Source organism: Morus notabilis, unplaced genomic scaffold (assembly GCF_000414095.1).
Source record: "Morus notabilis unplaced genomic scaffold, ASM41409v2 Scaffold1065, whole genome shotgun sequence".
Taxonomy (NCBI): Eukaryota; Viridiplantae; Streptophyta; class Magnoliopsida; order Rosales; family Moraceae; genus Morus; species Morus notabilis.
In genome coordinates this window covers 1-23,883 of record NW_010356738.1, presented here as the reverse complement: position 1 = coordinate 23,883, position 23,883 = coordinate 1, and the positions used below count along the sequence as shown (strand labels likewise).

The 23,883-nt window shown below is 31.6% G+C and overlaps 1 protein-coding gene and 1 long non-coding RNA gene across 2 annotated transcripts; one reads left to right on the top strand and one right to left on the bottom strand.

Moving 5' to 3' along the window:
• Positions 1–18,014: 18,014 nt before the first annotated feature.
• Positions 18,015–19,302, bottom strand: LOC112090312. Its single transcript, XR_002901590.1, has 3 exons — positions 19,225–19,302; positions 18,889–19,078; positions 18,015–18,265 (listed from the first exon to the last, which is right to left on the bottom strand). It is a non-coding gene; the product is annotated as an uncharacterized LOC112090312 (long non-coding RNA).
• LOC21388753 (BAG family molecular chaperone regulator 2) lies at positions 19,105–23,144 on the top strand. The gene is made up of 4 exons (XM_010088563.2): positions 19,105–19,451; positions 19,938–20,194; positions 22,153–22,299; positions 22,757–23,144. The coding sequence occupies exons 1-4, from the start codon at positions 19,226–19,228 to the stop codon at positions 22,895–22,897; spliced, it is 771 nt and encodes a 256-aa protein (XP_010086865.2). The 5' UTR covers positions 19,105–19,225; the 3' UTR covers positions 22,898–23,144.
• The last annotated feature ends 739 nt before the right edge of the window (positions 23,145–23,883 follow it).

Here is a 23,883-nt window from a genome sequence, read left to right as displayed (position 1 = left end):
CCTTCAGCACAGTCAAAAGTAATTTTTTCAAAATCTACAACATTACCTAGCTAAGCCATAATCTACTACCAATACATTTTTTTTAATAAAATCTTTTTTTTGGATAAAATAATTTTTGATACTTTTTGTTGTAGCAAAATATCTCACTAATAAAATGTGTTTTTAATAATGTTAAAACAGTACCTTAAGAAGCATTTTTTTTATACTCTAAGACCAATTTTTAGGACATGTCCATATTATCATTTTTAATAATAAATAGAAACTAATAACTTTAATTTTTTTTAATTTTTTTAATTTTTAAATGTTACGAAAGTATTTTCAAATTTTTTTTAAATTACTAGTTTATTGTTAATTAGTTAGATGAGTAGAATGGACATTTTATGTCTTAAAAATCAGTCTTATGATACTAAAAGAACATTTTTTTAAAAGTAAATGTACTATTTTAATATTATTAAAAATACATAGTATCATCGATGGGTCATTTTATGCTGCCGAGCTACTTATTCCCGGCAGTGTGTCGTAAGAGCATTTAAACCGTTGGATTGAAAGTGTGTGTAAGACGCTTCCACGTAGAAAGAAAAGCATAACTTGTTATCGGCTGATTACTATTGTGTGTTATTTTTGGCGATCGTGAAATTGCGCTTCAACCCAAAAGTGAATAAAAACTTTTAACATTTGACCGTAAATTTTGACCCCGTGATCGTTCAACTTCCACTAATTTCATCATCTTTTTCAGCTAACGATTGTATTGCTTTTAACAAACCATAAAAATATTAAATGTATTATATGATCAAAATCTTTAACAAATTTGTCATAAATTTTGCCCATATATCGTGTGCAATACCAGTTAACGTCTCATGTATGACGAATACAAGAAACTTTAACTTTAAACGTTAACTATAGCATAATAATCGTTTCCTTCACCAAACGGTTACCACTTTCTTATTTTCATTTTACGTTTTTCTTAATTAAAGATTTGACGTGGCAAAATCAATATTTTAATAGGTTTACACACTCATCGTTACATTTTGCAACTTAAACAAAACATTTCCATATCAAATCGTATCCATTTACAATAAATACACTTATCCGTTCATGTTTCATAAAAAATAACATATTTTTCGTCTATTATCATATCTCTAATTAAATATGAAATTAGACAAACGAAATAGAATAAAAAAAAAAAGAAATTATGCTATCATTTTTTTCCTCATTATATAACCTCATATTGAAAAAATATATATATATGTTCAAAAAAAATTTAATAAAAAATAAAAGAAATAACCCCTTCATCCATTTCGACTCAAGATCTACTGTTCATCCATTTTGAGTCCAGATCTGATGATTTGTTGTCCATCCATTTCAAGTCCAGATCTACTGTTCTTTTTGGTTGTCCCAATAGATGTCCCTTCAATGAGATTTTGACACCTCATAAAAATTTTTACACATCAATTATAATTAATCGAAGTTAACAGAGAGGGTAAACGGCTAGGGAAAAAATTTATCTTTTTTTTTTTAATTCTTTTATCAAACATTACATTTCTTGTTAATATCTAAATGTATATATTCACAATTGTCTTTAATCTAGTATTGAATTAGAGCAGTACATATATATATATATTTTATAAATATATATTTTTTCTTTTAAAAATACATATATTTTCTCTTAAAATATATAAAATATAAAAAGATATTTATAATATATTTAAATACTTATATATTTAAAATATATATACATATTTTTAAATATATATATATTTTAAATAAAATAAATATGTGCCGCTCTAAATTCGATATTGGATTGGAGACTTTACTTAATATTATATATTTCTTTCGTAAAGTTTGAAATTAAAAATTGTGAACTTTAGAAGAGAGATACGACAAAATGGCAGAAGAAGCTTTAGGTGCAAAATAACTACTGCTACGTGGAGTAGTAAAAAAAAAAAAAAAAAAAAAAAAAAAAAAAAAAAAAAAAAAAAAAAAAAAAAAAAAAAACTACTTGGGAGAACAATGCCAAACATGGTACTTTTCTATTGGCTGGTTGAGAACAAAGCGGAGCATGCAAAGCTACGTGGCAAGGATCATTGTCGGTGCACAGAGTTATAACCAACAAGACCACAAACTTACTCACATAGAGGCCTGAAAGAAGAACCTGAGTCTCCAGTTTAGAGCCTTCGCTCTTCACGACAACAGAAATGGATTCTTAACCACCTCTTCTGTCGTTCTTGTGCCGAGACTTCGGTCTTGGAAATGAAAACCGACGAGAGTTCTTAGAAAAAAGAGAGAGTGGTATTTCCGATCAACGACTCCTTCGAGAAGCTCCTCAGAATTCTCCACGCGGTAATTTGATTCAACATTTTAATGCTAAAAGCAACGTGGAATGGATAAGTTTAGACGTGCTGTCTCCTGTCCCAATAACTGTTCTCTCAGTGAAGTTTTAACACCTCATCAAAAAATTTTACATCTATTATAATTAAAATTTCATTCATTTCATCAAATTAAATTTAAATTTTAAATTTTATTACAATAATTTTATTTTTATAAATAATTACATTTAATTTTTTTATTATAAAAAAAATTTCACATAAAATCACATTATAAACCTTAAATGAATTTAACGGTAGAAGACAAACGGAGCCAGATGTGGCTTTCACACCTCCAAGTCTTTCACTTTTAGTGAGCAGATAAAGAAAACTTTAACCTTTAAATTCACCCATTTAAAATTTTAATTTTAATTTTACTATAGTTAAAAAATTTTATAAAAAATTACATTTCACATTAAATTAAATTAACCGAAGAATTTATTTACTCGAATCAATGAAGAACTTATTTACGGTTGTCATTTGTGATTTTTAAGTATTTTTTTGCGATCGTCAAGTATTTCTGGCGATTGTCAAAGTATTGGACTGAAACACTTCTTAAAAAAAGCCCAAGCCCAAGCAAATTAGAGGTAACCATACAAAAGCCCAAGCCCAACAAACAAAACACTGCTTTATCTTCTTATTCTTCTCCATAGAAAGAACAAAAATGGCGTCTGATTCCATGATCGCAAGACTGCTTTAGAGAGGAAATGGACAATCGCAAGACTATATCCATGATCCCCAAGAACAGAGAGCTAGAGAGAGAGAGAGAGATTATGGTGTTTCTTGGTGAGGATTTGAGCGTTGGATTTTTTTGTCGAGTTTGGCCGCTCTTGGTGAGGATTTGGGCATTTTTCTGATTGGAAAATGATTGGATTTTGTTTATTTTGCTTAATCGCTCCAATTGTTGAGTGCGTTGGGTCTATGTTGGTTAAAATTTTAGAAATTACTTGGTAGTTTTTCCTCTTTCAAAATGATTGGATTTTATTGGTTTTGCTTTAGATTGCTCCATTTTCTAATCCCCTTCCGTCTTCAACAAAAATTAAAGATGTTTTTTCAATTGAAGCAATGGCCATCGCTTATCCCCCTTCGAAAGAACCAACCTAGCAATCAAATTCGTACCAAACAAACCCAGAGAAAAACGTCAAAAGAAGAACCTCCAGAATAACAAAATCACCACCAAAGCACTCAAGAAACAGAGAAAATCCCACGAAATCCACACCAGAAATGAGAATATCAACCCCCAGAGATTAGAAGCCCCAAAAAATTCAGGCGAGAAAGACCGCCGGAGCCAAAACCACGCAAAGAGAACCAAGATGGAGATAACCAGCGAAGTGAAAATCAAAACCCCTCAAAAACCCGGCGAAAATTGACGGAGATCCATTCGCCGTCACTGGTTAGGGCGGTCTAATGGAACTTGGGGTTGATGAAAAATTAAAAAAAAAAAAAACCTTTAAAAGGTATTGAAGGAAAAAAAAAACAATTTTTTGCAGAATTAGGAAATAAAAATTAGAATTTACAGTTTTAAAAAGTTTTTTTAAATGCTTTATATATATATATATATATATATATATATATTTTAATTGTTTTTTCCTATTTCATTTGAGAGTAGCGATGGTACTATTTAATAATGCGATTAGTGTTCAATCTATGATTGACGAAACGTTTAGTTAGTGTATTTGTGTTATGATTTGAATCATGATTTATTATTTATTATAATATTTTTTTTTATAAAAAATACACGTAAAGAAAGAATAATTCTGAATTATGATTCTGAATTCATGAACCAAACGTTACTCGCTGCATCATACATAAATGTATGAAAGCAATTTCTAGCCACATAAAAAAAAATGATCCTCGAGACTACTATAAAAATTGATTGGAAACAACGATCATTTTTACAATTCCTTAATCGCCTAGAACATTGTGAAATCATTTTTCTTTATTACATAATTTTTTCCTCCAACTAATTTACCCTATTTTTTTAATTTAATTTAAGGAATATTTTGTTAATTTCGTGCTGAATCAATATATTTTTAAAAATTTTTACTTTTCAATTCACCCTTTTTCTTTCTTTTTATGGCTACGATTTATTATACAATTAAAACATCAGCCATTTTACTCTATTTCTTAATTTTTTGGTATAAATAATTATATAATTATAATATTGATCAATTTACCCTCTTCTCTTCTTTTATCATTTTACTTGCTTACAGATTTTTTTTTTTTTTTTTGTCTTTTCCTATTTCGTTTCTTTTCATTGTGAAATTTAAGTCCTACCCCTTATTTGTTGTTTTACTTATTTATTTCTGCAACCTACCCAACCGGTTGCCTTTATATTCGCTTTTTTTATTAGTCACGTGTCTTCTCCTCCTATCACGATTCACGGCATGCTGCCGGATAAAAGCATTCCGACAACATAAAAGTTTCATCAGTGAGATATTTCGCTATAACAGAAAATATTAAAATAATTTTAATTTTATCTTTTTTAAGAGTTTCTTGGTGTTGTGAAGTGTTTGTTATATAAAGTTCTTAATTAGAGAGTTCGTGGGACATGCCCTAGTTGTTGCTAAATATATAGAAGGATTTGATTATTAACCTTCATTATGGTTGGAGGTTTAACTTAACAATAATTTCACATAACTCGAATCCCAATCCTAAGTTCAAAAAGAAAAAAGAAAAAAGAAAAAATATTGTTGATCTTAACCATTTGATATTACACACACGTATATATAAATATATGCAAAAGGCGTAACCGCACCTTATCGAGGTAGGCGGCCACCCCACCTTAATTTTTTAATTAATTTTGTATATATGTATATTTAGTTAAAATTATAGTTTACGGTTTACCCCACTAAAAATCTAAAATTATATATATATATATATATGTATCCGTCTTCCCTTAATTAAGTTTTTAAATTATAAGTATACCTACCCATAATCACTTATTTTTCTAGCGTCACCGTCTGTATGTGTATATATATATATCATATTGTTCATAGGCAGAGAATGCAATAATTGAATCTTTTTAGCAAAGCTGGCTCTTAATTGACTCTTGCTTATAGTTGTATGTATGGTTAACGTTTTTTTAATTGGAAACATGAGCTGGCGCTGTAAAACTGCAAAGCAATGATGTGATACTGTGGTAGAGCACATTACATACACAAGAATGCAGGATCACACATTTAATAGTATCATGTTTTAGATTTGCATTAATTCTCTCTTTTTTGTTGTTGTTGTTGTTGCTGCTGCTAAATTGCATTAATTGATGCTGTTAGGTATTGTACATGATGTAAAACATATGGCATCCTAGGCATGGATGAGTCAAATCGGCCTAATTCACTCCACTGTTTGTGCTTTCTTGTCTATCGCAAATTATATGAATATGACTACCAATATTTTCTGCCACATGATATTCTATCCTGAACTTCTACCAAACCACAACGCTTCAACAACATTATGAAAACCACGTTGTAAGATACTCGAAGAATTCTTCTAAAAAAAGAAGAAGAAAAAAATAAGATATTCGGGGAATATCAAGTACATATAATATAAGTTGTTATATTTAGAGTGGCAATCCGTATTCACATACAATGTTTGTGTCAACTCCTTTAATAATTGTTTTAAAAACACCAACTCAAATACAAACCAATTAAAAGCGTCAGAAAATATTAATCAGCCGAAACACGACACATTTATTACACGGGTTGACACGATTAACCCTCATAACTTCTGTTTAAATTAATATTTTTAAGTATAATTGACACAATTATAAAACATTTGACACAATTGTGACACGTTTAACAAATGTGCTAATCAATTTATCTTTTCTTAATTTCAAGAAAAACATTTGAAATTTAGTCACTAAATTGAAAATTTATATTATTTCTACGGATAGATATATTGTATAATGTTATATATTATATCATATATATAACTAGATTATAAATAACACATATGGTTAATCTTGTCCATTTGCATCACTCCGAGTTAGAAAGTTAATCTGAATCTAAATTTGCTGACTTTGTGTGTGTTTTGAGTCATATTGTCAAGTCATTACCTAAATTACCGTCCTAGTTATTTTTATCCGTGTAGAGAAAGAAGGGTGGCCTTGTGTAGTTTTCAAATGGTCAAAGAATTCTCTTACTTAATATAACATGTTGAGAAGATCTTGATTTAGTTCATTTCACTTATTTTATAAGAACGACCGACAAGAAATCTAAAGGTTGCATTTGGTAGCATCATCCTTGAAAAAAAATAAAAAATAAAAAAAACACATGAATATAGGAAAAAAGGAAAGTACGTGAATAGTACACCTATCTTGATAGTGGAAAACAAAATAATATGGCTTCAAGAAGCATGAACTCTATATTCAAAAGAAAAGAAAATAATGCATGGATTTTTCCCCCCTCGTTTATACTAATGAAGTAGATAGTACATGAAGTTAGCAATATTGGTACGTATAACAAATTAAAGCGTTGCCTTTTCTGAACCACTCATTCTCATATGAGAAAAGCAATAATGCATTTGCCAACACATATTGTGGCCCTAGCCTATCTGCAAAAACACTTTTGGGAGCTGAAAAGCATGTCTGTTTTTTTTTTTTCTTGAATAAAATGTCTGGTTGTAGGAGTGTTTAAAAAATCTGTCTAACCACAAAAACTGCCCAATTCAATCAAATGGAACCAAAGCGTTAATTATTTTTAAATTATTTAACAGTTTAGTCAGTTTTTTAATTTTAATTTTTTTGGGCACTTTAATTTGTGGTTTAGACTCCTTAAACCGTTCAATAATTCACCTAAAAATATACATATATAATTTTTAAAAAAATTTAAAATGTTTTTTATATTTATTTTAATTTTTATTGGTCATAATAAATATTCTACACTTATAAAATACACTATATCATATTTTTATTAGTTTGTACTAAAACTTTAAAAGGAAAACTGTTAGACATTTGTTATTTTTTAGTTATATTGTAAACTTGAATTTTATTTTTATTGATTTACGATTTTATAATTTTTATGAATTATTGAAAACTTTTTTAGTATTAAATTTAAACCGTCTAAACTGTTTATGAGTGATTTGGTTCAATTTAATTTTTGTCAAAAATATCAAAACGGCCAAACGCTTAAAAAAAATTATTTTTAATTTAATTGGTGGTTTCTTAAAAAATCAGTCTAAACCGACCACAAACACCCCTAATTGGATGTTAATATGTTTTCTCACATTACGGGAGGGCCTGCTCAAGACATTACTTCATGTTCGTTTAAAAATGATCAGAATTATTTCTTAAATTGGTGAAGCACTTTTTTTTAAAGAATTTTGAGTTAAAAAAAGCGTGGAATTCGGAACCTGTTTATTTATCTTGGTAATATCTAATATTATTATCTTTAGAGGTGTTTAATTTTTCAGATAATTGGCAGCCAAATTTTCGACAATTTTTTAGCACAAAAAATAATAATAAAGGATTAGTTTATCATGTGGAGTCGTTATATTCATAGCGATTTTTATCTAGTCCTAGTCCATGCCCTTGTAAATATGCTTCTTCATGATAGATAGGGGGAAAAAAAGGCAATATATTGATCCCTTATAAAGTCGATCTTTCTAGAGTCTAAATTGGCATCGATCCACGATCGGTAGTATAAGTTGGTAGAAGTTGGATTTCATAAGTATGCTTTTATTAGTCACTTGGACTCTTCCAAAGAAGTTATTAACGTTCCCTTTTTTTTTTGTTTCCATTTTAAACTAAATTTGAACTTTCACGATTTATTTTGGAATTTTTAGAACCTGTAAAAGAAGTTTAAAAAATATTGGTCTAAATTACTTATGTTGTATGGTTTTAGTGTTATTTTTAACCTTAGATTAAAACTAGAAGGTTTAGAAAGTGGATTAGATAACTTAGGTGAATTTTTAGCTATCGACACTACTGACTAATTTCCTATTATAAAGGAAAAAATATTTTATCTCTATATCTCTTACGAAAGTAGGTTTAGAAACACACATCGTGTTGAACAACCGCAACAACGAGACGATAATCCGCATTCATTCTTGAATGTTTTTGGGTTGTCTAAGAAGAAGAAGATGATGATGACTCAAGGTCAAGAAGAATCTGGGAGTGGATCTTCGTCAAGAGGTGGCGGCAACAGCGGCGGATTCAACGAGTTAATGGCGTACCTGAGTGAGGGCTTAGTTGTAGACAGTAGTGAAATGTTTGATTTGGTTCAGTGGTGGAGGGCACGAGCATTAACTTAGCCGATCATAACACGACTGACAATGGATATTTTTTCAATCCCGGTCTCCACTGTTGCAGCCGAACAAGCATTTAGTACAACCGGCCGAATACTTAAAGAACGGAGAAACGCATTGCAACAGGATATTGTTGAAGCTTTGGTGTGCATCAAGGATTGGGATCGTTCCGATCAACGCTTACACGATACAATCTCACCGGCAAGCCAAGAATGGATCGACGAGTTTAATAGATTAACTTTTAATTTTCAAGACAATCTTTCTGCTTCAAATTAAATTTTATTATTGTAATTTGTAAATATTTATTTACTTTGTAATTTCTAATTTGTATAGTGTTAGTGTAATCTTGTATAGATTTTGCAAGTTTGTCAAATTTGTCATGTTCATTTCAAATTATAATGTGTATATATATATATAATATATATATACACATTATAATTATACAAATACAATATAAAATTATAATATAAAAAAAAGTTTGAAAATTCAGGCAGCCGGTCGGGCATCGAGCAGCCCGACCGGGCACGGGCAGTCACCTCCTGCCCAAAGCCCGTCCAAGGTGAAATTCAGGTCGGGTCGGGCAGCCTGAATTTTCAGACAGTTCGGGTTCAGTAATCGGACAAAAATTTAGACTTTTCGGTCGTCGCGGGCAGCCCGTCCAAAGTTTCAACACTACTCCTAGATTTCTGAAAAAATAATTATAATAAGATGTGAGATATTAGATTAAGGGATATTGAGGTAAATGGCCTTTTTTAAGGATTTTTTTTTAAAAAAAAGCTGGAGTTTTGTGAAATTAGTAAAATAACTTTTTTTCTTAATTTAGTGGTTAATCACTAATTAGCGTAGTAGTCAATTACTGATTGACTTAAGTTCATCACCATTTGTGGTCGATGATTTTTTATTATTAATCAATATCAATTAATAATTAAATGAAATCAATTAGTAATTAATCAATTTCAATTAATAAATTACATGTTTATTAATGGTAAATCATTGGTAAACTACAATAATGAATCGGTCAATCACTGATTGACTATCAAAAAAGGCCATTTTGCTAAAATAAAAAAAAAGTTTGGTCATTTGTTTAAAAAAAATCAGCCATTTATTAAATAAGGTGATCAAAAAACAGTCATTTACCTGATTTTTTCTTTGATGGATTTTTTATTTTATAAAATTATGGAGTTTGACTTTGTCCCACCGGTGGGACGGTCACACCATACGTAACATGTAAAAATTAAAATGTAACATGACATTTACATAACGTAATTCTGACGTTAAAAATGTGAAACACTAAAATATTTAATCATTTCTGACTATTATTACATCTTTTTAACATCTGATTATATTAAATAACTAAATTAAAGTATAATAAAGGTCTGAGATAGTTAAATTTCTTGATGTTATGTCTTTCTAATATTCATATTGTGTTAAATAACTGTCATGTTATGTTACATATTATCAGTGTTATATTAATTATTAAACGTCATTTTTTTTTAATTTTACATAGTATCACCGATGGACCATAGATAAGGACTAAAATTATATTCGTCTTCCATATATGTAACGCCCCATTTGAGCCTGCAGCTAAAAACTATACCAACTTGAGAGAAACGTTAACTTACTGCTTAACATGGAAATACAATCCTTGAGCATAATTCTTAATATTACCGAATTCTTAATAGTACATCTATCACAATTACAATTCTTAAACAGAATCTTAAGATTACAAATTTCATATCTTAAGATCTCTTAACTCATCATGGGACTTTGAACTGTTCTTGCTCAATCAACTGGAACTTCTACTTTACCACTTACATGCATCACGAGAACTATATGAGCTCAAGCTTAATAAGTAAACCATATAGTGATTTTCAGTTTGAAAATATTTTTCTTTAACATTTAGGGCCCTTTTTTATAACATTCATCTTGTGTTATAAGAACCTCTTTCATATGGCCCATATCTTGGAATCTCTTATTCCTCAAGGTTTTAGCCCTTTACTTTATCATACTTTAATCAGTTCATAATAAACACAAGATAAATATCATACTCTGAAAATACTTTTTAAATCTCAATCTCATGAAAGTATTCCAGCAATAACATATATAAATTGAAAACATCCATTAAAAGCATACTATTGTTCAAGTGATGTAGTGGAATGTATACTTACATAGTATCTTACAACTTTTAACTTGCTTTCTGTGATAATCTATTCTCAAAATTTAGAGAACCTTCATTCTTTCTTCTTCCTACATCTCTTTCTCTCTCTAACTATTCTTTTTATCACTCTTTACCTCTAACTTTCTCTCTCTAGCGTTTTCCATATGAAGGATAGAATGAGCTCTAAATCCATCACCTATTTATAGTATGTCATCTTACATTCTAGCCCTTAGATCATAGCACATGTGGATAGATCCTAGCCATTGATTCCTTTGATAAACTTGTCAAACAAGTAAACCGGTTGTTTTGGAAAACTTGTCAACAAGTAAACCGATTCCTTTAGAAAACTTGTCAAACAAGTAAACCAAATTACTTGGAAAGCAAGCAACTAAATCCCAGTGTCACACGCACATGGTTTCCTAACTTGACAAGTGTCCATCAATGATAAATCTTCTGCATCTATATGTTATCTATTAAGACGGGTGTTACAATCTGCCATCCTTATAAAAATTTTGTCCTCGAAATTTGATGATTCTAATTTCTCCAACTAAACAATTGTCCTAATAAATATAAGGGTTTAACTATTCCTCAAAACATAAATCCTAGGTTGACTAAGTTCTTGGTCCCATGACACGTCTACTATGTCTCTAGAATCATATTGCTCTGATACCAAATGTAACACCCCTCCTGAATCAGCAGCTAAAAACTACACCAGCTCAAGAAAAACGTTAACTTACATTACTATATTACTGCTTAATAGAGAAATAATCTCTATATCAAGTACAATCCTCGAACAAATTCTTAAGATTACAAATTTCATATCTTAAGATCTCTTAACTCGTCATGGGACTTTGAACCGTTCTTGCTCAACTTACTGGAACTTCTACTTTAGCACTTACCTGCATCACGAGAACTATATGAGCTCAAGCTCAGTAAGTAAACCATATAGTGATTTCCACTTTGAAAATACTTTTCTTTAACATTTAGGGCCCTTTTTTTATAACATTCATCTTGTGTTATAAGAACCTCTTTCATATGGCCCATATCTTGGAATGTCTTTTTCCTTAAGGTTTTAGCCCTTTATTTTATCATACTTTAATCAATTCTTAATAAACACAAGATTCATATCATACTCTGAAAACACTTTCTAAATCTCAATCTCATGAAAGTATTCCAACAATAACATATATAAATTGGAAACATTCATTAAAAGCATATTATTGTTCAAGTGATATAGTGGAAGGTATAATTACATAGTATCTTACAACTTTTAACTTACTTTCTGTGATAGTTTGTCCTCAAAATGTAGAGAACATTCCTTCTTTCTTCTTCCCACATCTCTTTCTCTCTCTAACTATTCTTTTTCTCTCTTTTTCCCTCTAACTTTCTCTCTCTAGCTTTTTCCATATGAAGGATGGAATGAACTCTAAATCTACCACCTATTTTAGTATGTCATCTTATTTTCTAGCCCTTGGATCATAGCACATGTGGATAGATCCTAGTCATTGATTCCTTTGAAAAACTTGTCAAACAAGTAAATCGATTGCTTTGAAAATCTTGTCAAACAAGTAAACTGATTACTTTGGAAAACTTGTCAAACATTACAACAAATATCAGTATCAGTAGCTGACTAAAAATGATATTAATCACTAGCAATAGCTTTTTGTGGAGCGCTAGGACATCGGACGCAATTAAAAGTCGTAAGAAAACATAACGTTCTAAGAGAGTTATGAAAAACGCTATAGAATTGAGGTATTATAGCATTTAAGACAAGTTATTTTCAACTAGCATGACTACAATACAGATTAATAGCTTTTTTTTCCTTGTCATGTTCATACTCTTGTAGCTTTTTAAAAGTATTATTAATATCCTTTTGAATTCATTCTAAGAGATGGTGATTCCGAGCAACATCTTATATCTAAATAGGAACATTCAAATTAAAACATAAAAACATTCAATATATCAATTGTTATCAATATATACTAAGTTCGCAATAAAATTACGTCTACAACATAATTCATACAATATCCAAAACCTTAACATTCAAAACAAGTAAAGAAAACAGAGGAATAGCTGGAGATATCAAAGTATGCAAAACGTCTAACTAAGTGAAATGGTGAAGTAAATCCTTCCATCTTGACAAAATGATTCAACAAAAAAGTCATCTCCACTGTTTAACCTGTAAGAAAGTGATCCACTATCAAAACAATAATCAAACTCAACTAAATAAAGCAAGGACTAATTACACCATGCAAAGAATTTCATTAATCAAACCTTCTCGCTTTGATTTTTTTTCTCTCTTACCATCAGATATTGGTTTGGAATTCCTAGTATTCAAGTTTGCATCATTGTCTTTATCATAAGAGTTTTTCTTTCCTTGTTTCCTCGGTGAAACTCTACGCTCCTGTCAATTCCCAAAAGTGAGATTTGTTCAAAATGGCGCACAAATCAAGCATATCAGGAAAAAATAATCCCAAAAATTACTTAATTGCATTAAAAACTACCAATTTGTCACTAAATTTAACCTGTTCAAGAGACATTTGTGACAGACGTGAAGAGTGTAAGGCTTTTCCCCATTCTTACTCTTACAAGAGGCCACAAAATCTATGATCTTTTGATGGCACTGCAGCAATCAACATCAAAATTCATTTAAACCCTAGGCAATTTAGAAAATTGACTACCAAAAAAAAGATCAAATCGTAAAGAAAAATAAGAAGAAAGAAAGGAAAAAACCTTGTGACAATTCTTGCATAAAACCGTTCAGCAAAGCAAAGCAAAACAAAATAGCAAAAGAGCAAAGAAAACCCAAACCAAAGCAAAATAGCAAATTAGCAAAACCAAAACTAATCATAAACATAAGCCTCTGCAAATCAATTCCATTCCAACAAATCCTCCAAATCAAACGCATAGTTACACCCCTCAAAGAAAACTAACCTATTGTTCGCATCTTGGCACCTAGAGATCACCTTTTCCAGCGACATATCCCCCTTGTTCAATTTCACGCATAGTAGGCTCAGAAATGTGTAATGGCCCTCATTGTCCCCTTATGGAGCATTATCCTAGATTATGACATAGTTTGCTACCAAAGTTTAACATCACTTTAGCATAATGTAAAGCTCTCACTTCACTTTAAATAAACCAATTCTCCATATAAGGTCACTAATGAACATAGTTTATACACTAATATGCCAAGAGTTTTTACATAAACCGGCAACCAACAATTATCACACCATTGAAAATCACTCGACATAAGGATCCACGACCTCCAAACACATTAATCATGGCATTTAAATTTCATACCATAAGCGGCCATGTATATATTTTTGATGTAAGGAATGTGTGGTGGCCTTAAAGTTCCACGTATGGAGCAAACTTCATAGGCAATGACAATTACGCTACCAAGATTTAGCTAACCTTGACATATTGGTGGGGATGGCCGTTAGAGTGAAGCAAAGCATACTTACCAAGGAGTTCTGAACTGAAAAGGTTTAACAATATGCCAAGCGAAATGGTATACACTGGCAACACATTATTGTCATAACTTCAAATGTCACTCGACATAAGGAACTAGGCCATAATACACAAATTAAACATCATAGCCACGGTGTATATGTACCTGAAAGTACAGTAAAAAATTAAACTATCACATAGCAATACTTTCACCTAAATCAAACACAAAAGGCACCCAAAAGATTAACATATAAACTCACATTCTCAGCGAACAGTTAGCAGCATTACATTTTAGTGTTAAAATGAAGAGATCCAAAAAATTGTGGGCTAGCAATAGTATAAACTATGTACAAAACGATGTTTTGCTCCACAGTACGCGCAAAACAGCTTACTATCAAAATAAGAACAACTTACCTCCACACTGCAAAAAAATAAGTGTTCGGCTTTGGCTCTCCAAGGTTCTCTGATCAAACGAACAGGGCCTAAACCTTCTTAAACGCAGATTAAACCTTCGGTCTAAAGACTCCAAATACAGATCAAAGTTTCAAACCATAAACAAATAATCATAAATCCAAACCATAAAAACAGATGAAATCATCAACATGAAAAGAAGTAAAAACCACAAACATAGAACAAATCATCAAAACGAAAAAAAAAAAAAAAAAAAAACTAAAAATGGACAGGGGAAAAGGAAAAAAGAAAAAGAACTCATTAGGTGGTCATTGAAATCCAGATTGGAGTCGATCTCCTTCACAAAGTGCTTGCTTGACCACTTAATCTTGTTGAGCTCAACACAGTATTTTCATGAACAGATCATTTCAGACAAATTTTGACTCAGTAAGTAGGTCTTCTTATTGAGAAAAGGGAAAAAAACAAGAAAATGAGAGAAATGGAAAATACCTAAAATGGAACTTCCGAAGCAAAGAAGAAGAAGGAAAAGACTTTCCTAAGGCCGATCCGTCGAGAAGAAGCAAAGAATTTTAGTCGTCACTAATAACCCAATTTCTTGTAGTGATAACAAACCTAAACAAATCCCCAAAAAATCTATAAAAAAAATTTAGGAAAAAAACCCTAAAAAGCAAAAAATACCCCAACGACAAAAAAGGGAAAACCAAAAAAATTTTCAAAGAGAATAAAATGTAGGAACTTCATGTTGAAAAAATTCAGAATTGGGAGGATGAAAAGAATAGAGAAAGCAGAAAGAGAGTTTGAGGCGTATAGGAATACTTTCCTTTAAGGTTTTATTTGCCCTCACTTCTCAAAGTTTGCTAATGAGTTTTAAATGGCAAATTACCCCCAAGATACAACAAACCCTTGAACACAATATCCAGCAAAAAAATATTGAGTTCCAGAACAATAATGAATCTATATTTTCTGAAGTCCATCAAATAAAGACAGGGATGCATCCATCCTCTTTAAGTGTTACAACCTTTCACATAAAGATACCTTTTCAATTTGAAGGTTATCTTTTATATGCTAATGCACTTATATCAATAGTTATTTCTATTGTTAATAAGTGCTCAGATATGTGAGAAAACATATCACAAATAGATGCAATGGTTCGAGACCTTTTCAGATCACTAAAACACACGAAAACACATTTTCCGTTAACAATTTGCACTGCAGCGCCCAAGAGGCGCGCTGCAGCGCGCGGGCTTAGCAAAACAGACCCGAGAGGTCTGTTTTGCACAAGCTGCAGCGCCCAAGCGCGCTGCAGCGCGTCCGTGCGCTACAGCGCGCGCTCCTGCGCGCTTGTGCCCGCCCACTCTTCCCGAATGTGTTTTATGCCAATTTTTTGTGATATCAAAATTGAGAGATATATTACAATCTCTCTAACACTTCACTGAAACATAACTCATAACCTCAACCCATTTATCACATAAGAAACCTAAAGAAAGCCGAAATGAACCCGACGAAAAACACAACCAAACCCAGAGACAGAAAATCAGGAAAAAATTAGAACCAAAAGAATCCATAACGAAAATGAAGAGGAAGAAACAGAACAGAATAAATGCAGACAGAGAGAAGACAAAGGGAGAAAAAATGTGGAGAACAAACGAAGAAAAGGAGCTTCAGCGAAACAAAAGAACAAAAGGTAAGAGATTGAGGCGTAGAAGCTTCAACGAAAGAAGCAGGAGAGGCTTCTCGGGAACGGTAAGAAAAAGAGGACCGCAGTAAATGACCAAAATGCCCAGAAGGAAATCACAGAAGCAAAATAAAACTGAGGACAAAACGATAAAAAAAATGGTAGGGGACAGAAATGGTATTTCAGTAGCAAGCAAAGCAAAAAAAGGGGAGAATGGAGCGGGCGAGAATTTAAAAATTTGGGGGGAAGCTACTTTCACAATCCACCAAAATATTTCATGGTTTTTTAATATATATATATATATATATATACTGAAAATAACTTTTTTAAAACGCTATGAAATGTAATCAAAATAAGTTTTAATAGCGGTTTTTCAAAAACGCTATAACTAAAAGTTATTAAAAGCCTTCTTTGTTGTAGTGAAACAAGTAAACTAAATTACTTGGAGAGGCAACTAAATCCCATTATCACATGCACATGGTTTCTTAACTTGATAAGTGTCCATCAATGAGAAATCTTATGTATCTATATGTTATCTGATAAGACGGGTGTTACAATATACTTCTTTTTTACTTTCGTTCTTATTTCGAACAAAGTAAGTGTATAGTTTCGTTGGAAAAATCCAACGATCGAACAGTCATATTTATTGACTTTCTCTTATCCTACTTCAAGTAAAGACATATCTCTGAAAATCTCTGAACCTCTAAGCTCCCCACCCCTACAACAAAGCCTCGTACCCTTCTTTTTGCCCCTAGAGGTTCTTTTGAGAATCCAAAAGTTTATGTTACAAATATGTAACTACAATTAATACTGAAATCTAGAAAACCCAAGCAAAATAAATAAATAAAATAAATAAACCGCAAGACCGAAAAGGGTTTGACCAATATTCAACATTTACCTGTATGAGTTATATATACACTGTAAAAAAGTTGATATGAAACTATAGAAAGTATTTTCAAAATAAGAATATAATTTGACTTCAACTGATTTTAATGAAGTTTAGAAATTTTGTTTGTTTCATGTAGGCCTCATTCTTTTCACCGATTCGAGTTTTGCTACAGTAAAAAGCTCTCAGAAACAGTCACATCTAACTTTTTTGATACAGTAAAAAGGTCTCACATAAAGTCACATCTCAACTTGAATTAAAAACTCGAATCAACGAACTAAACGGGCCCAGACTTTTAGTCACTTTTGTTTTTTTTTTATTTTTTTATTAATTACAAAAATTCCCAACCCACCTTTCAATTTTGACCCTTATAACACTTTACCATTTGATTTTTTTTTTTTAACATCAGTCATCTCTGATCCTTAGTTTATGGGTCACAATCCACTCACGTTGCGGTTTTCATTCCTCAAAGTAATAGAACGGCGTAACTTATTAACAAAATATAGATAAGAGAGAACCGATGTTATAAAACAAAATCCAATGAGCAAAGTGTTATAATAGTCATAGTTTGAGAGAAATTTTTGTAATTAATATTTTTTTTAGTCACTTTTGGTTATACCATGATAACAATAATTTAATAAATCACTAGCTAGTATTATTAATGAAAAAAAGCTATGATTCAGGAGATTATTAATGATTTAATTCCTTTATCCTACATTATCTGGCTGTTAAAGAAGTGAAGAACTAAAATACATGAACTAAAGTAAATAATTAATCAACTATTGATTATAATACACTACAACCATCTGTTAAGCCTTAGTTTTCCCTTGCTAACAACGGATTACAACCCTAAGCAACTGTCTTTGCTCACTTTGAAGTAAAAGATCACCTATCAACATTTGATCTAACGGCTGTCAGTCATCTCATGATCAAGGTCGACGTAGCTGTCAGTTACAATCTCTCTCCCAGATGAAAGTCATCAGCTGTGGGTCCAACCTAACTTCACGTGTAAAGCTTATTCGTCTCCTCTCTTTGCTCCTCCAATGAAAATGAAGTTGCTAAATCTAAATCTAAACCTAAACAAATGAACGAGGTTAGATAGCGTTGTCACCAATAGCGTATCGCCACGTCTTCTAGTACAACTATCTGATTTAAGCAGAAGAATATGAAAGGAGTATTCTTAGGGAATTTCTCATATAAAATTTGACCTTTTTAACCTATGGTAGTTACTTTTAATTAAGGATTAAGTTCTCAATAACCAGATTTATGATCATAATAATTATGAGTCGTGCGCTGTTTTTTTAATTCAGGCACTTGCATATCAAGTCGTTCAAAATCTGAATCTAACAACTAAAATAACTATAATTATCAATAATTAAAAAAGAATAAATTTTATCAGAGAACCTCTATTTTTTTTTTAACGTTCCGGACTAGATTTTAATTTTAACCCCAATTTTCAGAAATTTAACTTGTCAAAATTGCTAATTGACTTGATAACTTTCAACTAATATCATGACAAATATAATTTGTAAAATGACATTTTAGTTAATCAAATGTCTGTTATAATAGATGAAAAATCGACAATTCAGCTATTAAAACAGTTGGTATCTATTATCTAAAATCTGATGAACTACTTACAAAAGTTGGAACAAGATCACACAATGACGAATAGAAACAAATTAAGTAGAAAATGAATTACTCAAAGCAGCCCAGCATTATTTCGTTCCCAAAAAGACTGTCGGCAAACTCTCTCTGCTTAGCTGTTACTCCACACAACGCGACAGAATCCACCACGTGGCAGCTACTCATTGGTCCGTCTATTTTATAGTCAGTGTTTCGAATCGAACAACCCCCTCTCTCACAGTATAAAAGCCACGGGGCAATACAACCTGTGTGTCGGCAGAAATTATAAAAATAAATTAATTAATTAATTAAAGAAAAAAAGCTGACCCAGATACTTCCTTCTTCTTCATCTTCGCATTTTCTAGAGGAAAAAGTACACAAAAGAAAACTGATTAAAATTAGATTGTCATACAATGATGTTGAGAATTAGGTCGAATGCGCACGGTAGAATGAGCGAGAACTCCACGACGACGCCGTCTAACGACGAGATGGCGGAGATTGAGTGGGAGATGAGACCAGGAGGCATGTTAGTGCAGAAAAGAATCGGAGCGTCCGATGTTTCGACTCCGAATTTGCGTCTCCGAATCGCTTTCGGAGCCGTCCGTATAGAGATCTCGGTCAACTCTCAAGCTACCTTTGGTAATTTTTGTTGATCGATCTATGCATCTTTAGTTTCTAGCTTCTATTTTTTTTTTTCCATATAATGTTGTTAGCTTCATATTTACTTCTCTCTGTATATATAGACACGCTTTTGACACGTCGTTTCCCGTTTGGCTGCTGAGAAAATTTGGTTGAAACTTAGCTACTCTTTTACTGTACATAAGTATATTCCTTATAGTTTTCTCATGCATGACATATACAAGGAAGTTTGCCAAATGACTACGAAAATTAGAAAAGAAAAAATGCTCTTTTTATATTTGCATTTACTTTTGGCGGTTCATTCAGCTGCGCATATTGTAAAAAGGGGTCCTGTTTCGTCGTTGTGAAAAATTATTTTATTAATAAAGCTATCTATAAATATTAACAAAGACCAAAATACAGTAAATGACGAAAGTACCACCGTTGACGGGGTTAGAAAGGTAAAAAAAAAATGGACTGAGGAGTGAAGTTTTGACTGATCAACAGGGGAGGTGAAGAAGGTTCTGACGGTGGAGACGGGGCTGCAGCCAGGAGAACAGAGGCTGATATTCAGAGGAAAAGAGAGAGAAAATGGGGAGTACTTGGACATGTGTGGGGTCAAAGACAGATCAAAAGTCATACTTATGGAGGACCCAGTTAGCATTGAGAAGAGATCCATCGAGATGCGAAGAAATGCCAGGATTCAAACCGCACTTCGCGCCATCTCCGACATTGCCTTGGAGCTTGATAAGCTCGTAGACCAGGTAATCAAAGGACTCCTTTAGTTTATAAGTTTGCACAAAAAACTTTAAACAGAAATTTAAAGTTTTAAGAGAAAACACTATAATTAAAAGGTTTTATGTTAGAAAAATCAACCGCATAAACCATTATATTTTTTATTAAGAAAAATTCCTGAAAAAAGACGACAATATATGGGCCATGAAGCCATGTTCTGTGATTGGCAAAACGTCAGCTCTGATTAATTAGTGTTGGCCGTTCGATGTGTTGACTATGATAATAGAGTGCGAGAGCTTTTTGTGGGTCATGACGATCATGATCATCAAGTAAAGACAGCTGGCTGCGATGGTGATAATGACATCACAGTAAACAGATTTTGAAGGAGTTCCGAGTGTGGTAATCTTGTGTTCGTAGGAAGGGTTAGGGTTGTTGAAAATTATTAAGTACTGAAATTTTTTTTTGGGTAGATTTCTGGTTGTTAATTGATATTAGATAGCGAATTCTTAATTTTTTATCATAAAATTGTTGGTCTATATAAATGTATGTGTCTTATTCTATTCGTTTTTTAGGGAAAAAATAAAGAAGAAAAACTAATAATTTCATTCAGTATTATATACTATGAGTTAAGAAAGGATTCAAAGCGCGCATACATATATTTTTTATGGGATTCAAACGATTTATTAATCTACTACTGACCTATAGCCTATCCTCTAGTGGGATGGGAAGAGAGGGTTACACATGCTATAACATTTATTTTCTTTTAACAAAAAAGAAAAATAACCTATATATCTCAGTATTATAAATTTATAACTTATAGGCGCTTTGCAAATAATACTGTTCAATTTGTCACCAAGAATACATGACATATGATATTAAGTCCCGGCCCCTCAAATACTATGGGCCCGTTTATAAAATGTATTTAAATCATGATTTGAGTGTTGATTTAAATTCTTTATGAGAGAATTATTGACGAAAATTTTTTTTATTCAATTTTTTTATAAGAAAAAAAATAATGTAGTAGAGTTATAGTTTAAATTTGAATACATCTATCAAACAATCCTTATATGGTGCTGGATACGTACGAAAACTGATGTTTCACCTTAATTTTTTAATACAAAATGGTTCTTGAAAATTAATGGTGCTACTTATAAGAATATTGTTCTCTTCCAACAGTACAGTTCTATAATATTTCTTATGTGTTTAGCATAGAAGTATATTGTTATCACTGTACTGGAATATAGGCTACTAGTTGTTTTCACTGTACTGGAATATAAGCTATGACCTTACTAATCTAATCGAACAATACATAAAAGAGCCAAAGCTTTTTTCTATGATGCTGTGATGTGGCAGTCCCTCTATTTAGCTCTCTTTTCTTTTTTCTCCCTTTCGTTACTTTTTTATCTTTATTTTTTGTATTTTTTTACATTTTAATTTTTTATGTATTTTTTTAAAAATAAGTTATTCCTCACTTTACTCCTATGAGAGTAACTTTTTGCATGTGTTATTATTTTATTTTTGGTTGGTTAAAATAATTTTTATTTAATTTTATCATTAATTGTTATTTTTACACATATTTCTTTTTAAAATAAATTTAAAAATCCTTAAATAATTGTATAAATGAATTTATTATTATTCAGTATATAATAAACTCTTCAGGTTTTTTCAATACGTACAAAACTAGTAATTATAAAAGAACGGTTCATATAGCACGTCCATAGTACAATAAAATGAACTTTTCCCTCACGTGGAAACAAAAAGAAATAAAATTTTATACTTCGTAATTGCTAATATAAGAAGGGCCATAGAAGAATAGTGTTCTATTATTTATCCTAATCAAGGGAAAAAAATCATTAAAAAATTGTTATGTTGGTCGCGTTTTATGTGAAATCCCTCTTGGCTTTGGTGTTACTACTTGTATGGTTAATGGTGTAAAATTATTTGATTACCAGAGGACAAAAATAACGATTAAATTCCCTTGCTCTAGGTTTCTGTGATTGAGAAATCGTTTTCGAGTGGTGTCAAAGTGTCTGAAGTTCAAATCACTACTTTAATCGAGATGCTCATGAGACACGCAATCAAGCTAGATAATATTCCTGCAGAAGGAGATGCTACTGCTCAAAAGAATTTGCAGGTACCTTTGCCTTTTTAGTCAGTCTCCTTTATTATTATTCTCTTATGAATTTATGATCTCTCGTCAAGCATACTGGCCGAGATAAAATAAATCCGAGTTTCACATATATAAATACAACAATAACACTCAATTTATAAGAATTTTGAATATGATCAACTCAATAATTAGCAGGTTGATATTTTGACATGAAAGTCTAAATTATTAAGTCCAATTTCCACGTATCCAAAACGAGATTACAATACCCTATCCTAATGTAGTTAGTGTGACATTAAGATCTTTTCTTTTTCCAAAAAAAAAAAAGATGGGAAATTTTTTTTAAATATAGCTATGCAAATTATATGTAATCTTTGAAAACAGTGCACTACAATGGACCCGCTCGTCTTAAAATTGATGTAGTACTCTAAAGTACGTACAATACAGAAGTGGCTAACGTTTTAATCGTGGACTTAATTTGCAGGGCAAGAGAGTGCGGAAGTGTGTAGAAACTCTTGATGTGTTGAAGTTATCGAATGCGGGACTAAAGCCTGTCGTTGTGACAACAAAGTGGGAGACCTTTGATCCTCCTCCGAACACAGCCCATTGGGAAAATTTTGATTAGATCTAATTCTCATGAATTCCCCCACGTGTTTCATATGTTTTTTATTCATTCCTTTTCTTCCCTAGTACTTATCTCGAGAGGAACACATGGGAGCCACTCTCCTCCGTTGTATTTGTAGCCTCGTGTCCTCCTTCGGACATCCTGCGCCAATAAAGTGTTGGGTTAAGATAGTTAGATTAGTGATAGATTTTTGCAGGTTATTAAAATTATAAAAAAAAAAACAACAACAACAACAACTTTTACCGGTAAGGCACCATATTTACTTTTAAATATGGTTTTGATTTAATCTGAAGATTAAAATCTATATTTGAATTTAATCTGATAATTAAAAACTATATACACATATACATAAACCTGCGCGTAAATATATAATATACAAATATATGTATACACACATACACGTAAATGCGTGCGCACAATTCTACTATTATAATTACGCAATCTTTATTGTGTGTGCATGCGTACATATATAGTTCTATGTAATGATGTCAATGGGGCGGGGCAAATGATGCTCCTAATTAATTAAGAGACGTTTCGTTTATGAATTAGAATCATGATATTATAACTATTTTTAATTTACATGTATTTTTTGTGAGAGAAAACACTATAGCGAATCACGAACCATGATTCGAATCGGGGTACGAATCCTCCAACCAAACAACTCATAAATGATTCGCAGGGTGGTACAAGTCAAGACCCGTTAGAAGGTAGTTCGGGGAAAGGGCAAATCGAATAATATGATTTTTGCGGGTCGCGGGGTGGGGCACCACCAATCCATGAGTTCTTGACCTAAAATCCACAACCCCCCTCCCCCGCCCGTTTAAGTAGCAGGGCAAAGATCTAATTGTGAGGCAGTGCGGGTCGTTTAGAAACCTGTCCCATCCTATTGACATCCCTAATTCTATGGCAACATATATGACAAAATTAACCTATCAATTTTATGAAATGTGTTTATAGTTTTTTTTTCTCTCATCTATTTGATTTTG